Genomic DNA, 16,438 nt, shown 5'->3' on the forward strand with positions numbered 1-16,438 from the left:
TCCTACAGGCTAGGAGTACATTAGTGAACAAAATAAACAGTAAACCCTGTCCTCATCCAGCCTTATATTTACCAAAGGTAAATGTGTGGAAGAGAGAAATTACCATTGCAAATGTGTCTGAAAAAGGTATCTGAAGACACAATTTGTTATTATCAACAGTTACTAAATATCCAAAAGACAAGAAAAACACCTGACAACACATAAAATTTAATTACTTAGAAAAGCATGGAAAATCCAGATTTAGCATACTAACAAGCAAAATTGATTCTGTATCCCTTAGAAATGCTCAAGTTAAAGACGCATTTCCTGTAGCTAAAGATATTTGTGACTTCGTTTTTGGATGGCTGGCAATCTTTGTGACTTCTGAGGGGTTTACATGTACAATTACATACAGCACATAGATCCTAATTTGAAAGGTGGTCATGTTTAATGTGGCCTATTTCAAAGCCTGTTTATGAGCCTTAAAACAGGCTTCGTTTACAAGTGAGGAGGGCTTTTTATACAACTTCGTACCAGGGCTTCTGTTCTAAGAGGGTGCTACCCCAGGAGTGCAACAGGCCACACCAGGCCTAAATCAGGACGATGTCCTAACTGGCTGCGCTACAAGGCAAGCAGCCCAAGCGCCAGAGAACGAGGCTGTGAAGCACAGAGGCATCTGCAATTCTTTCACACTAATCTTTCCAATCTTACCTCTTGCTTCATGCTCTGCTACATCCACCTGATTCCCCCAAAATGGCCTATGCTTTCTTCTCTTTACCCATTCCCTGGCTAAAAGGTCCTTTCCTCCTTTCTACTGTCAAAATGCTACTCATCAACCTAACATTTCCATCTGGAAGAGCTTCCGCTTCCCTCTGTCAGGAGGAACAGTACCTACCCTTTTTTAATTCATCAGCCCTCTCTGCCAGCCCCTCTTAGAGCTAAGCAAATTCTACCTTGCTTTAATCCTGCCCTACCACTTTTCTTACTGGAGTATAAACGCTCCTCTCTGTTCTGCTCACACATCTGGTGAGGGCTCTTGCTCCCAACAGGGGCTTCATTTTCCTTTCAGATAAAAGGGTAAACATAATACCCAAACATTCAATACTTGCCATAGCTAAAACCTTGGAAACTTCGTTTAGAGATCTCTGCAAAACAGTGCTGCATTTCGAAATCACAAGATTCAATCCTACTGAACAATCTTGGTACCTAAAATTACATCATTTCAATGTCAGAAGAAGCAAAAAGGTAGTCGGGGTGTCCCATGCAGAGAATGCTGGGAACAGAATCCTGAAGGCACAGGTGGTTCCTGTACAGTTAAGTATCATTTCAGCAGTACTTTTTGGTCTTTTTGAACTTGAATGTGCCAACTTCACATTTTACTGAGAGCCTTGCCCTGCTTCACTAATTAACAGTGCAGTGAACAAACAAAAGGAAGGTCAGTAATAACAGAGTCGGGATATACAGTACAGCGAGCTGGGTTTTAGGCCCACCGTTCCTACATGTGGAGCTGTATAATTGGGGCTCCCTCCCCTGCAGAGCCTGTTGAGAGGAGGTGAAAAGCATAAATGTCAAACACGTGGTGAATGAACAGATCCTCAGGAGCCCCAGGTTTAAAGGGCTCTTTCATCAATCCCCAGCCATAGGGAAGAAATACTTCAACAACACCCTAAAGGAAACAAAAAACTGAATTATGAAATGAAACGTTAAAAAAGCATCAGCGGTGTGTCTTAGAAAAATGACTGGTGAGCTTTAAGTCTCAACCCCCTACTTTGCCTCAAAAGTGCTTTCTAATAACACTGAGCACATTCCAAATAGCTTCCATCTGCCAAGAACTTGCCAATTGTACCTCCCCTGCTCAGCAACCAGGGTGAAAAATCAATGCCAAGGGAACATTAATCCCTTCGTTTTGAAGGTAAATTGCAAACATCTACCTTGCTGGGCATTTATCCACATCGTGAGTAGCTCTGAAATGAATTTAGGAAGTGAACATAACCCAAGGGAAAGCAGGAGAGGCAAAACAAAAACGAGAATGGATGAACATGGATTTAAAGGAAAAAGTGATAAAAACAGAAAAGCCAAGAATTCATTTCAGAAAAACATGGAAGCAAAGGGCAATACAAAAAGTAAAAACAAAAGGAGGAAAAAAAATAACACTCCACCCTAAAGATAAATGGCTAGAAAAGGAAAGTGAAGAGTAGCAAAGAATAGAGTCCAGATGATTTAATTAACTTTAAAAATTCTCTTACTGTGACTTTAAGACTGACTGCGTTCGTACTTCGGAATCCTTAGACAAGTAAAGGGTCTAGCAGCGGAGAAACAGTGAGACTGCCTGAAAGTAAAGGGACCTTCCCTCCTAAGCTCTAGATAGGCATCAGGTAGGGCTGGATCAAGGAAAAAGCTGGTGATGCGAGGGATTCCTGGAAATGCTCAGAGAGGCAGCAATCACGCGGATTCACTAGTCCGTGGGCGATGATTCCACGTGGGGCTCGGGGTGGGAGGAACCACAGCGAACCCCCATCCCTATCCCCGGGGAGCCTGAGAGGCCGGACTAACAAACAGATGGGCTTTCCAAGCAGGCGCAAGAGACATGGAGCATTCTCCAGGGCCGGCCGGACCCGACGGGGACCCCGAAGGGGCATAGGGAACGCAGCGACCAGGGTCAGGGCGGTGTCGCCAGGGAACCCCCCCCCGGGCGCCCAAGCCGGAACTCACCGATGCCGAGCCCTACAACCAGGCGGCCGGCGAGCAGCGTCTCCTTGTTGTTCGCCGCAGCAAGCACCGCGGAGCCGGCGGTGAAGAGGGCACTGGCCAGCAGGATGGCGGCGCGGCGGCCGAAGGCGCCGTTGAGGGCCCCGCCGGCTAGCGCCGAGACGGCAGCCGCTCCCACCGTGCTTGACACGAGCAGCTCCTGCCACAGCGCGTCCAGGCTGAGCTGCCGCTTGAGCAGCAGCATGGCCCCCGACACCACCCCGGTGTCATAGCCGAACAGGAAGCCGCCCAGCGCGGAGAAGACGGCAACCACGTACACGAAGGCGGGGGTCTCGTCCTGCTGGAACTGCCGCCGGGCCGCGCGCTCCAGGTCCCCGACGCCGCCGCCGCCGCCCGCGCCCGCGCCCTGCAGGCTGGCGCTCGACTCGGCGGCCGCCAGGAGGCTGCGCTCCCCGGCCGCGCTCGCTGCGTCCGGCTCCTGCTGCTTCCTGCGCCGCTCGCCCATGAGGCTGCTCAGGCTTCGCAGCGTATACTCCACATTCTCGCTCGCCTTGCGGGACATAGGGCAGGAGCCCGGGGCTGCCCGGGGGGGGCTCGAGGCTCCGCGGGCCGGCGGTCTAGGAGGGCTAGACAGCCCGAGCGGACACAAGGAACCGCAGCCGCCTTCCTCCTCCCAGCTCCCGCTCCGACTGCCAGGGCAGCCGCAGCTGCCGCGGCCGCTCCGGGGAGAAAGTTGCTGCCCGCCGAGCCCCGGCGCTGCGGAGTTGGAGCCTGGCGGGTTTCACTCGGGACTCACGCCCCGCTCCTGCCGAGCTGGCGCTGCGGAGCGGGCGGGAGGCGGGGCCGCAGGTCACGTGCAGCCCCGGCCCGGGGGGGCCGGGCAGGGACGCTCCGCCCTCCTCGGGTGGGGCCAGGCTCAGCCCGCCCAGGACCCCTAGACCCCACCCCCAAGTCGAGGGCGACCTCTGACCTAGGCGCCTCCTGTTAGGGCTCTCGCATCTTTACAGCTTTACAGACGCCTAGTTTGGGGGCTGCAGCTGAGGAGCAGGCCGCTGTTTGAATACCTGGTAATAGGAGAAAGGGCCTACGATGATTGCACGGTTTGGAAAGGCAAAGAGAAAACCCCTTAATGCAGCCTGAGGATGGCCAAGCCTGGAATGGCCTAGGAAAATATATCATATCCTGTTATAGCACATAGCAAGTACCCTTCCTCCCTTGTATAGTATTTTAACATTAATGAGTTTGTTCTGGAGCAATAAAGTTTCCCCCAACGCCGGTCTCTCCTCAATCTATGCTTATTTTAAAAGCAAAATACCCCTTGTTTGAGCGCAGAGATAAGTGTCTCCCCAGGTGAATCCCAAACATCCTTCCATGGATCCCTATGTGTAAAAGGAAATTCACATTTATACATTTCACTCTCATATCACCAGGTAGCTCTTACTGGTACAAAGTAAACCTAAGATTTCATCTGATTTGAAGTTTAATAGGCAGTCTCCACCTAACTCCCCCAACACACTCACCAAGAGGAAAAATGTCTTCTCCCTTGAGAATTCTTCACTGTTGCCCTTCCTTTGCAGAGGCAATTTTAACTGCCTCATTGGCTTGAAACAAAGCAAAGATGCCATTACTTACCACCAATTTTTTAAACTGTTGAGTTAATTGCCAGTTGTTAGTTTTTCCCCTCATTTTGACATAAATTATTAGTAAATCATTTTATGCAGCTTAACTTTAGAATAAAAACATGACTTTGTCCCTATGATTTGCTTTCATTCTTCAGTTTGAGTGGAGGAGGTAAAGCATCGTATAATTCCATTCCTCACCATTCCTGTGTTCTTTTATTTTCCTTATCTGAGCGAAAGTTTTCTTAGTCCGAGGCCTCTTTTTTTCATACAGCCTTAAACTTTTTCCTTTTGAAGAAAAGGATTCTGTCGTCTCTATTTCAATAAAAACTTATATTAGAATTTGTCAAAATTTCTTTCCTCTGGATTATCAGTCATGATTATCTCCATAATATGCACTTTCCTTTCCAGCAAGAAGGAAAAATGAATTAATGGGTTCAGAGGGCTAAACTGTCTCAAATTATTGTGTAGCTTTAAAGTAAGGCTCTCTCCTAATTCCTAGGGATCAGTTAAACAGAGAGCGCTTTTAGCTCTGGAGCAATGAACTCTTTAATATTCAGGCTTCAGAAAAAGATTCAGGTAAGAACGCGCCCTTTTCTGTGCCTGCGGTAATAAAACTGCGCCACCTGGTGGTGAGATGTTTCATTGCTTTTGAAGAGCAGGGCTCTTTCTACCAGGTGAGAATCAGCTGGTACTGTTGACTCTTCTTTCTTGCTGAGATGAAAGAAAATGCCTTCTACACCTGGCAAGAACATCTTGGCTCCTGAGCATCCCTTGCTGGAAATTCAGCTTTTGAGACACAGAACACTAAACTACTTAAAGTGGTCCTGCTTCATATCATCAGAGCACCTAAATACCTACAGTCAGGTTACATCTGAAAAGAAATATGACATGAAAAAAAAAGGGGTCCAAGAGTTAAACAGAGTTCTTCCCAGCCTTTGGAAGGAGACAAGTGCAATTTAGCACCACGGCATGAGTCTAAAATGTAGTTTCTTGAAGCCTGCCCTAACTGCAGGTTATGATGAAAAGGAAAGACCATTAGCTGAATTGAGTCCCATAACTATCGCTGTTTTACTAAGAACTTTTGATAAACCACTAAATTAGTTTGTGCCTTGTTTTCCTATTTGCAGAGCAGATAATGGTACAGCAATGACTCAGTTACTGGAAATGAAAAAAGAATTTTGAAATATACTTAGTTGCTATTGCAGAGTAAACAATAAGTATTATTGTTGGTTTGCAAGGTGAGTTCGAAAGCCCAAGTTTTAAGTACATGTTTTATTTGTTTTACAACCTCCAGGAACACTAAGTATCCACTGTAGAAAAGGGAAATGAGAGAGGGTTTTTTGAGCATAATACCACCAGAATACCATCAAAACAACTCTCCCATCATGACAGTCCCCTTTCTCCAGAGATAAGCACACCTATCACTTTGAAATGTATCTTTCTAGAATTTTCTCTATGGACAGTAAAACACAGGCTGTTTTAGTGTTGTTTAGATTGTAAAAGGAAGAAAACCTAAATCAAACCGGTTTAAGTCAAAATCCTGGGGGAGAAGGAGGATCTATTGGCTCTTCTCTCTGAAATGTTTATAATAGGCCCGTATGTCACCAAGAGCTCCATCTCTCCACTCTGCTTCTTGACACTTAGGCTCCACTCTCAAATTCCATGTGGTAGCCAAATAGCTACGGCAAGCTCCAAGCTCCCATTTTCCTACTTCACTCATATCTGCAGGCCAATCAGTGCCCACATCTTGAGCTGTTAGCAGAAGTAAATCTGATGAGCTGAGATTGTAGGGGTTCTCATAAGAAATCTTTTACCTGAAGACCAGCAAATAAATCCTGGGCAATAAAACCAAAAGATTTGAGTTACAGTAAGTAACTAGTAAAGTAATTGAGCATAAAAAGCCTAAAAAGCCAAGTAAAGCATTTCAGGAAGGAGGGACTGGCTAAGAGAATCAAATGTATTACGCAGAGATCAGAGAGAATCAAAACTCCTATGAAATCATTGAATTTGACTCTTAGAAAGTCAATGATGAAAACCTAATGTACACCATGGTGACTATAGCTAATAGTTAATATACTGTATACCTGAAATTTGCTAATGGACTATATCTTAAATATTCCTACCACACACCAAAAAAAGGTGCCAAATAGGCTAATTAGCTTACCCATGGTAATTATTTCACAATGTATATGTATATCAAAACATCACATCATATATCTTAACTGTATACATTTTTATTTGTCAGTCATACCACAATAAAGCTGGGGAGGGAAAGAGAGAAAAAAAGTCAATGGTGACAGCTGAGAATCAGAATGTTGTTTTGATGGTATTCTGATGGTGTTACGGTCAGAAACCCCGTCATACCACCATCGCGTCCTATTGGTCAGATCTTCTGTCTGTACATAGACAATAGCAGCATCAAAATAAATATATTCATTTGTTAATAGATACAAAGGAGTGGGTCCCATGGTTTCATTATGAAGTGTATTATGTGCTTCCCCCATAATCTTGTCTTCTTTCTTGGACTCAGGAGGAAGAGATGGAAAGAGGAAGGCAGGAATATAAGATGAGAAGAAAGGATGGTCGGCGTGCTCCGTGGACAGTCTAGATCTGCCCACTACGTGGAGACCTGGAATAGGAAATTCAAGAAGGCATGAGGCATGGATGATGTTTTAACACACATTGACCCTGCCCACTAATAACCATGCCCAACCAGGAATACAACCTGTAACACAGCAGAATATCACTTCCTCCTCCTCTGGCTCAGGAGGGTTGCAATGCCTCTTCCCTCTCAGAGACTTTAATTTCAAGTAAGAGGAAGTTAGTGGAAATAGGCAGCATAGGCTGTATTTTCTAGAGGTCTCTTGGTAAAAGTAATGAAAGAAAGCATAGCTTAAGGAGTTATCGGAATCAAAAGAAAGGGTGGAAATGCCAGGCATGACTTGAAGTCATTCATATACTGAAGTGAAAAGAATAAATTTACAGTCGGGATCCTGCATGACTGATAGAACAAAGACCCAAAGAAGGCAGGGAGGATGAGCACAAGATCATTAGGGGAGAGTCTTACCCAGCCATAGGGAAGAGGAGAGCATTCTTCCGCTAAGAAAATAGGCAAGAAAAGACCTAGCAGGAAAGAAGAACATATTATTAATAACAAAAATACAATGCTGACCTTAGGAGTTTTAATCAAGGGACTCAATTCAGGGCGCTGTTGTCAGCCCAGGGACTTTTAATTTGCTAGCTCTTATAGTTAATTAATAACATGTGTACGCAGTGATATAATTATTAACAAAACATTTTAAATAGCAAAAGAAAGATTTCCTTGAAATGGATAATTGAGGGGGGGGAATGAAGTGAATTTAGATGTAAACAGAAACACTCAAGTTCATATCTTCAATCTGCCACTTACTTGACTGTGTGACCACTTGCTTATTTTCTCTAAGCTTCAGATTTCTGTAAAAAGGGGGTAATCCTTAGTCAGATGGTTTCAATCTGAGTAACAGGAAACCCATACTCAAGCTGCTTTATCCACTGCAGAAGTGTAGTATTGCATAAATCTCAGTGTGCAGTGGTGGTGGCATCAGGAATGGGATGATCAGCCTTTGACAAAATCGTATCAAAGATCCAGATTCTATTCTTTTCTCCACTCTGCTATTCTTAGTATTTTAGTTTTGTCCTCTGCTGGCTTCTCCCAGAGTGGTAAGATAGCTCTAACATTTCCAGGTATCATATTTTTCTAGTCCTTGTCTTCAAATGCTATGTACTCCAGGTAATAAGAGGCCAACAGGACTGTGTATACGTGTATTTAATAACGTAAAGTATAGTGTACCAAATTAGTGTTAGAAACCAAAACTACAGTGGAGCTCAACTTTGATGGCAGTGTCAAAATTTTCCTATTGACCCAGATGAGTAGCTGCAAATGATAACAGGTAAACAAATAACAGAAAAAAAAAGAAAAACTTGGCTTGCAATTTCAAGAAATACCTTAATTAAACAGGATCTATAAGTTCTCTGGTGGCTTAGCAGTTAAGGATTTGGTGTTGTCACTGCTGCAAGTCCCTAACCCAGGAACTTCCACATGCCATGGGTGTGGCCAAAAACAAACAAACAAACAAAAAAAGCAAACAAAAAACACTAAGTAAATATCCAGCCGAAACAATTAACACATATTTCATAGTTGGAATTATTCAGATAAAAAAATCCTATTTCCTTATATGTTCCTCTTAAATTTTTCTTCTTTTTTCTTTTTAGGGCTGTGCATGCAGTATATGGAAGTTGCTGGGCTAGGGGTCGAAATGGAGCTGCAGCTGCTGGCCTACACCACAGCAACAGCAACATTGGATCCTAGTTGCACCTGCAACCTTCGCTGCAGCTTTCAGCAACTCTGGATTATTTACCCACTGAGCAAGGCCAGGGATCAAACCCATATCCTCATGGATACTAGTAGGATTCTTAACCCACTGAGCCACAACAGGAACTCCCAACTTTTAATTTGGTAATACAAAATTTCCATATATGTTGCATGGCATTAATAAGCACTGCTTTGAGGGATGCTTTTGTTTTCCAGTCAATCACACTTGTACATGCAAAATATAATTATTTAAACGAACTTGTGCAAAAAAATGTTTCAGGAAGAATAGTCAATCTCAACGTTTCCCAAAGAACAATACTGTAATTTCCTTCAGATTCTCTCTCACCATTTTTACAGTATATATCATGGAACACTTTTATATCTCAAACACACTAAATGATACTTGAGTAATACTGAAGTTGCTTTCACATCTGATTCTCATGCTAAAAGTTGGTAAGCATGGGACGGAGAGTCTTTATGGTGGAGGTAGGCGCATTCATCACTCTCTTCCTGTGACTTTCCAAAACCAGGGACTTCTGGATATCATGCCTTCATAAGTACATTTAGGGAGGTTTTATCTGCAGGTCAGCTCACAGTTATAGAAGAATGTCCTTAGTGAATGAGAGCAGGGCCTGTGTTTGCTCTGTTCACCATTATATCCTCTGAGTCTAACACTCTGCTGGCACATATAGAGGCTCTGTAGGTATTTATTGAATGGACAAAAGAGTGACTGATATCAGTCTGTCTAGAATCTGTTTGGCTCAAGTCTGTAAGTCATCACTTTCCATATCCATGCATAACCTGATGAAATAACAAATTGAGATAATACAAAGAGTGCATGCCACCTGGCCCAACCCTAGATATAGCTCAAGCAGTGTCAGATTTTAACTGATCAAACAAGCATTTTTTTTTCTTAAGAAATATATCTCATGGCCTATAGATGTTAATAGAAATAAATAAACTATTTCTTGAGCATTTAACTTTATGAAAAACACTTTACTTTGCACTGTCCTCAATTGTCCTCATCCCTAGTAGGAAAACACTACACCCATATATAAAAATAGCTGAATGAATAAATCATTTTGTACCAAATTATTGAAAGAGACAAAATTCTGGCCAAGTTCAGAAGAAAAGAGAGAAGAGATTAATAGACCCAAATGTAAATTTTTTTTTTTTTTTTTAGGACCGAACCCACAGTGTATGTAGGTTCCCAGGTTAGGGGTCGAATCAGAGCTGTAGCCGCTCACCTACACCACAGCCACAGCAATGTGAGATCTGAGCTGTGTCTGTAACCCATACCACAGCTGAAGGCAACACCGGATCCTTAACCCACTGAGCAAGGCCTGGGATTGAACCTGTGCCCTCATGGATGCTAGTCAGATTTGTTTCCACTGAGCCATGACAGGAACTCCATGAAATATAAATTTAAAAATATAAAATAGTGTTTATTTTCTCCACTTCGAAGCTATAATATAAAAAGCAAAGTTTTTACAATGGAGTTATTCTTATTCTTAATTGGTACCAAAATCGTTAATGAAATGTCAACTAATCAAACCAAGAGTAAATTTTTTTTGGCTTGGGCTTTACGATCTACTCAGTTTTTACATTTTTCTGGCCTACTAGTGATCACAGTCTGTTTCATCATTAATTTGGAGAGCCCTCAGTTACAAGCGGCAAAGCACAATCTCTGTGTTGCCTCTTAATTAATAGACATCTTACCCAGCTACTAGCCAGATGCGGTCATCTTGCTCATCACCATGAGGTTATGCATATTATTCTAAAGAAAAATGGGCAAATGAAGAAAAATTGGGAGTTCCCATCCTCGCTCAGCAGTTAGTGAACCTGACTAGCATCCATGAGAACACGGGTTCAATTCCTGGCCTTGCTCAGTGGGTTAAGGATCCAGCGTTGCTGTGAACTGTGATGTAGGTTGCAGATGGAGCTCAGATCCCGCGTTGCTGTGGCTGTGGCATAGGCCACTGGCTTCAGCTCTGATTGGACTCCTAGCCTGGGAACCTCCGTATGCTGCAAGTGTGGCCCTAAAAAGACAAAAAGACCAAAAAAAAAAAAAAGAAAGAAAAATTGCATAAATTCAAAATGTAGAATAGGAATACATACTTTGAAGCTCTTTCAAAAGACCATTTTGACAATTTTCAAGCTGAAAGCTAAGTCAATATACTTATCAATCAATGGTCTGTCATCTTGGAAAATTACTCTGAACTCTAAGGAGAACAAGGAGATAGAACTATTTTAACAGATCTTACCAGTACCAAAAAGAAAAAGAAAAATTCCAAATGCAAAAGAGCATTCCTTAGATTGCAATATTAAAATATATATATTTCTATGCCACAGGCGTGACCAAAAAAAAAAGGGGGGTTCTTGTCTAAAGAGCTAAGATAATTTCATTATCTTCTCTAAATCATTGAATTGTTATAAGAGATGTTTGGAAGAATACAAAAAAATTCAGTAAATACGTTATTGCCTCTGGCTAATCTTGACAGGTATTCATCGGGGAGTGACTTGGTAAGAAAATAAGAAGGTAATAGTGCACTGACAAGAAAAGCAAAGTCAATTTCTTCTGTATGATCTTCATTCTGTAAAATTGCCATGAAATTTTCATGCAGGAACCCTATGGTAATCATAGCTATTTCTTATAGACCTACAGGCTAAGTGTAGACTCAGCTTTCAATTATCATCCTGATGGATGGGAAACTCACAGTGTGAATAATAGGGGGGAAAAGCAGTCAACTATATATACTCATAATTTTAAAGGCTTGTTTACATCCAAAAATAATCTTTCAGGTTTCTCTTACAGTTTAGGTATGAAACAAAATTGCTTTGTGTCTTTTATTTTTAAAAATTTACACCCCTTTAGTGGTTTTTTTCTTTTTCTTTCTTTTCTTTTCCTTTTTATTTATTTATTTTGCTTTTTAGGGCTGCACCCATGGCATACGGAAGTTCTCAGGCTAGGGGTCCAATCAGAGCTGCAGCTGCTGGCCTATGCCATAGGCCTATGGCCTACGCTGACCTATGCTGCAACTTGCACAATGCCAGATCCTTAAACCACTGAGGAGGCCAGGGATCAAACCTACATCCTTATGGACACTAGTCAGCTTCTCAACCCACTGAGCCACAATGGGAACTCCAATTTTTTTCCTTTTTAAAATTGTCTTCTAATGCAACCTGTATTTTTTTAATCTCCCAACTCGTAGTAGACATTTATCACACTTTATCATCTTATGCTTTTGGACACTCATTTTCTGTTTGGGGAATTGCCCATATTATCTTCTCACTTTGCCAAAAGAGACTCTGAAAGCTCACTTTCCCAGCATTCCCTGGAGCTAAGGGCGGTTGTATAACCCAGGCTCAGCCAATTGCATACATCTGCACAAGACTTTGCTATGAAGAGGGAGGGGGGCTCTTTATGAAGTCCATCCTAGTGAGATGGCAAAATGGGCAGAGGGAAGACATACAGCCTGAAATGGTGGCAGCAACAGCACTAGTGGGGACATACCATGTCCGAAGTTGGCAAGAGGAGCTGCAGCAGAAAATCTCCAGCAGCAATAGCTGCAGCAGCAAATCTCCACTGGGCACCCAGTGGGGTAATTAAGATGTGGTTGAAAGCATTGCCTCCAGGTATGATTATCTGGCCCTTGCAAAAATCTCTTATTTCATTTATATATGTAATGTATAATAGCCATAGTACAAATGCCAGGAGAGGAGGAATGAAAGTATACAATATCTTGTATACAATGAAAGTATGTAATATCTTCATACTATATGTGAAGTGGTATAATATCACATATATTAAAGATATATACCATAAAACTTCAAACAGCCACCAGAATAACACAAGAGATGATAGTAATTAAGCCAAGAAAAGAGAGAAAACGGGATAAAAAAAACAATCCACCTAGAAAAAGGCAAAAAAAAAAAAACAAAAACAAAAACAAAAAACAATTCATAAGAAGGCAGAAAAAGAGGAAAAGGTTAATAAAGAACAGGAGGAAAAGACAGAAGAAAAACAGCAAAATGGTCAATTTAATCCCAACCGTATCAGTAATCACATGGAAGGTAAATAATCTAAGCATACAATTAAAAGTCAAAGATTGTCAGATTGGATATAAAATACAGAATTCAACTATATGCTGCCTATAAGACACCAACTTTAAATACAAAGGATATATTAAATATTATATTTATTACATATTAAGTATAAAAGGATAGACAAAGATACATCATGCTAACATTAGCCAGAAGAAAGCTAGAATGGATATATTAATACAGACAAATAAGATCTCAGAGCAAACATGTGTTACAAGGACCATTTCATAGTGGTAGAGATGTTTATTCATCAGATTATATAATCCTACATGTTTAAAGTTGATCTAAAAATAGAGCTTCAAGTTACATGATTGAGATATAAGAAAAGTAGATAAACTCACAATTACAGTCAGAGATTCAATATTCCTCTCTCAATGACTGATAGAAATAGTATACAGAAAATAGGATATAACGAAGATATAAAATATTTGAATAACCCTATCAATCATATTAACATAATTGACATTTAGAGAATACTCCACCCAACAAAGCAGAATACATGTTCCTTTCAAGTACAGACAGAACATTCAACCAAGTTAGACCATAGCTTGGGCTATGAAACTAGTGTTAATAGACTTAGAGTAATTCAAAACATCCAAAGTATATTTTCTGTTCACATGGAATTAAATTAGAAACTGAATGGCACACTTCTAAATAATCTATGGATCACAGAAGGAATGAAAAGGGAGATTAGAAAGTATTTTGAACTGAAAGAAAATGTAAACACAACAGATCAAAATTGGTGAGATCCCACTGAAGTAACTATTAAGAGAGATTCATAACATAATAATAGAAAACATAATAAAAGATCTCAAGTCAATGACTTCAGCTTCAAACAAATACAGGAAAATGAAGAGCAAATGAAACTTTAAGTAGAAGGAAGGAAATAATAAATGCTAAAATAGAATTCAATGAAATGGAAACAGAGAAACTACAGAGAAATATCAATGAAACTAAAAGCTGATTCTTTAAAAAGATTAATAAAATTGATAATCCTCTCATTAAACTGATCAAGAAAAAAAGAAGAAACAAATTACCTGTATTGAGAATGAGTGAGGTCATATCACTACATATTCCACAAATATTAAATAATTGCAAGGGAAAATAATAAGTAATTCATGCCCCCCAAATTCATGAAATGCACATATTCCTTGAGAATAGAAAAACTACCTAATTTAAATTTAAAAAATGGATAATCTGAACATCTTTATATCTATTAAGGAATTAGTTTTAGTTTAAAATCTTCCTAAGAGGAAAATTCCAAGCCCTGTTGGTTTTGCGGGTCTATCAAACATATAAGGTCTATCAAATATAAAAGTCTATCAAATATGTTTGTGGGGCTATCAAACATATAAAGGAGAAGTAATATGATCTACACCCACTCTTAGAAAAATGATGAGGAGAAATTCAGCATTATCCTAATTCCAAAACCGAAGATAACACAAGAAAACTGTAAAACCCTTGTGTACATAGATGCAAAATTTCTAAAAAAATTTTTAGTCAATTAAAACAAACAAGGTGGCTCAGTTCCCAGAGTGGCTCAGTGGATTAAAAACCCAACTGGTATCTATGAGGATGTGGGTTTGATCCCTGGCCCCACTCAGTGGGTTAAGTATCCAGCATTGCTGTGAGCTGTAGTGTAGGTCGAAGACATGGCTCAGATCTGACACTGCTGTGGTGTAGGCTGGCAGCTGCAGCTCCAATTTAACCCCTAGCCTGGGAACTTCCTTATGATGTGAATGTGCCCCTAAAAAGACAAAAATAGATAAATAAATAAATAAATAAATAAACAAACAAACAATGTATTAAAAGAACAATGCATCATGACTGAGTAACTGAGTTAGTCCTAGGAATGTAGAGTTGGTTTTACATTTTAAAATCCATCAATATTTTTGTATTGATATAAATTTCTTGGATGTAGTAATGACATTGTGGTCATATAGGACATTTTTAGGTGATGCTTGCTAAAGTATAGGCACACCTTGGAGATAGTGTGGGTTTAGTTCCAGACCACAGTGAAAATCACAATAAAGCAAGTCACACAGGGGGGAAAAAATCCATCAACATAATTCACAATATTAAAAACATTTTAGAGAGTTCCTGCCATGGCTCAGTGGTTAACGAATCTGACTAGCATCCATGAGGATGCGGGTTTGATCCCTAGCCTCACTCAGTGGGTTAAGGATATGGCGTTGCTGTGAACTCTGGTGTAGGTCCCAGACTCAACTCAGATCCTGTGTTGCTGTGGCTGTGGTGTAGGCTGGTGGCTAGAGGTGGATTGGACGCCCAGCCTGGGAACCACCGTATGCTGTGGGTGCCCCCCCTCCCAAAAAAAAGACCAAAAAAACTAACTTATTTTAAAAATTCAAATGATCACCTCAATAGATGCATTAAAAAAAATTTGAAAAATACAACATTCATTTCTGATTTAAATAGAAACCCTCAGCAGGCTAATAGGAGACTTTCCCAACTTGATAAAGGCACCTATAACTTACATCATATTTGCTGACTAAAGGCTGGAACACTTTATTCTTGGTGTCAAGGACTAAGTAAGGATTTTCACTCTCACCAGTTCCATTCAACGTAGTATTGGTAGTTCTAGCCAAGAATAAGGCAAGACAAAGAAACAAAATAGTAATAAAACAAAAGTCAACCAAATGGAAAAAAAGGAATAGAGCTATCTTTATTCACAGACGACATATTGGGCTCTAGAAAATTCAATGGACTCTACAAAAGAGTTACTAGAACGAATAAGTGAGTTTAGCAAGGTTATAAAATACACTGTCATAAACAAAAATGAATTCTATTTCAAAATACTAGCAGCAATAAAATTTAAATAAAAATGAGATTTACAATAACATCAAAAAATATGAAATACTTCAGGATGAACATTACCAAAGATGTGAAAAACTTGTACATTTAAAAAACTATAAAATATTGCTGGGGAAAATTAGACCTAAATAAAGGCAGACATATATAAGCTTAATGAGTTGAAAGATTCAGTATTGTAAAGATATGAATTATCCCCAAATAGACCCATAGATTAAACACAATCCCATTCAAAATTCCAATTGATTTTTGCATGAAGAAATTGACAAACTGATTTGAAATTTTATACGGAAATGCAAAGGAGATGGAATAATCAAAACAACTTTGAGAAAGAAAGTTGGAAGACTAACAAACATGCTTTGTTGGTCAGTTAAAATCAATGTATACTTGATTTCAAGCTCTGTTATAAAGCTATAGTAATAAAAGCAGTGTGGCATTGGTGTAAGACAGACAAATAGAACACTGTAATAGCATAGAGTCCACAAATAGATCCACATATTTATGCATAACTGGCTTTCAACACAGTGAAAGACCACTGTGCGGACAAAAGAGTTTTTCAACAAATGACACTGGAACATTTGGTTATTCACAGGCAAAAAAAAAAAAAAATGAACTTGAATTCATACCTTTCATCGGATAAAAAAATTAATTCAAAATGGGTCATAGACCTAAATGTAAGAACCTAAAACTAAAAATATTCCAGAAGAAAACCTAGGAGAAATTTTTGCTGCCTTATATTAAGCAAAGACTTCTTAAATACAATATCACAAGTACAGTGTACAAAGGACAAATTGACAAATTAGCTTTCATAAAATTGGAAATTTCTTCATGTCAAAAGACACTT

General features: G+C 40.2%; 1 protein-coding gene and 1 long non-coding RNA gene across 2 annotated transcripts in view; both read right to left on the bottom strand.

Annotated features, from left to right (window-relative positions):
* SLC2A13 (solute carrier family 2 member 13) overlaps window positions 1-3,517 on the bottom strand; it is a 378,855-nt gene extending 375,338 nt beyond the window's left edge. Inside the window, exon 1 of the mRNA XM_021092534.1 lies at window positions 2,692-3,517. Coding sequence (XP_020948193.1) covers window positions 2,692-3,250 — 559 coding nt within the window. The 5' untranslated portion in view covers window positions 3,251-3,517. The remainder of the gene's footprint in view (window positions 1-2,691) is intronic.
* The window catches only part of LOC102165502, a 78,407-nt gene continuing 67,148 nt past the window's right edge, over window positions 5,180-16,438 (bottom strand). Inside the window, exons 2-3 of the long non-coding RNA XR_002344154.1 lie at window positions 7,378-7,433; window positions 5,180-6,939 (exon numbers count right to left, since the gene is read on the bottom strand). This is a non-coding gene — a long non-coding RNA (uncharacterized LOC102165502). The remainder of the gene's footprint in view (window positions 6,940-7,377; window positions 7,434-16,438) is intronic.

Source organism: Sus scrofa, chromosome 5, assembly GCF_000003025.6.
Source record: "Sus scrofa isolate TJ Tabasco breed Duroc chromosome 5, Sscrofa11.1, whole genome shotgun sequence".
Taxonomy (NCBI): Eukaryota; Metazoa; Chordata; class Mammalia; order Artiodactyla; family Suidae; genus Sus; species Sus scrofa.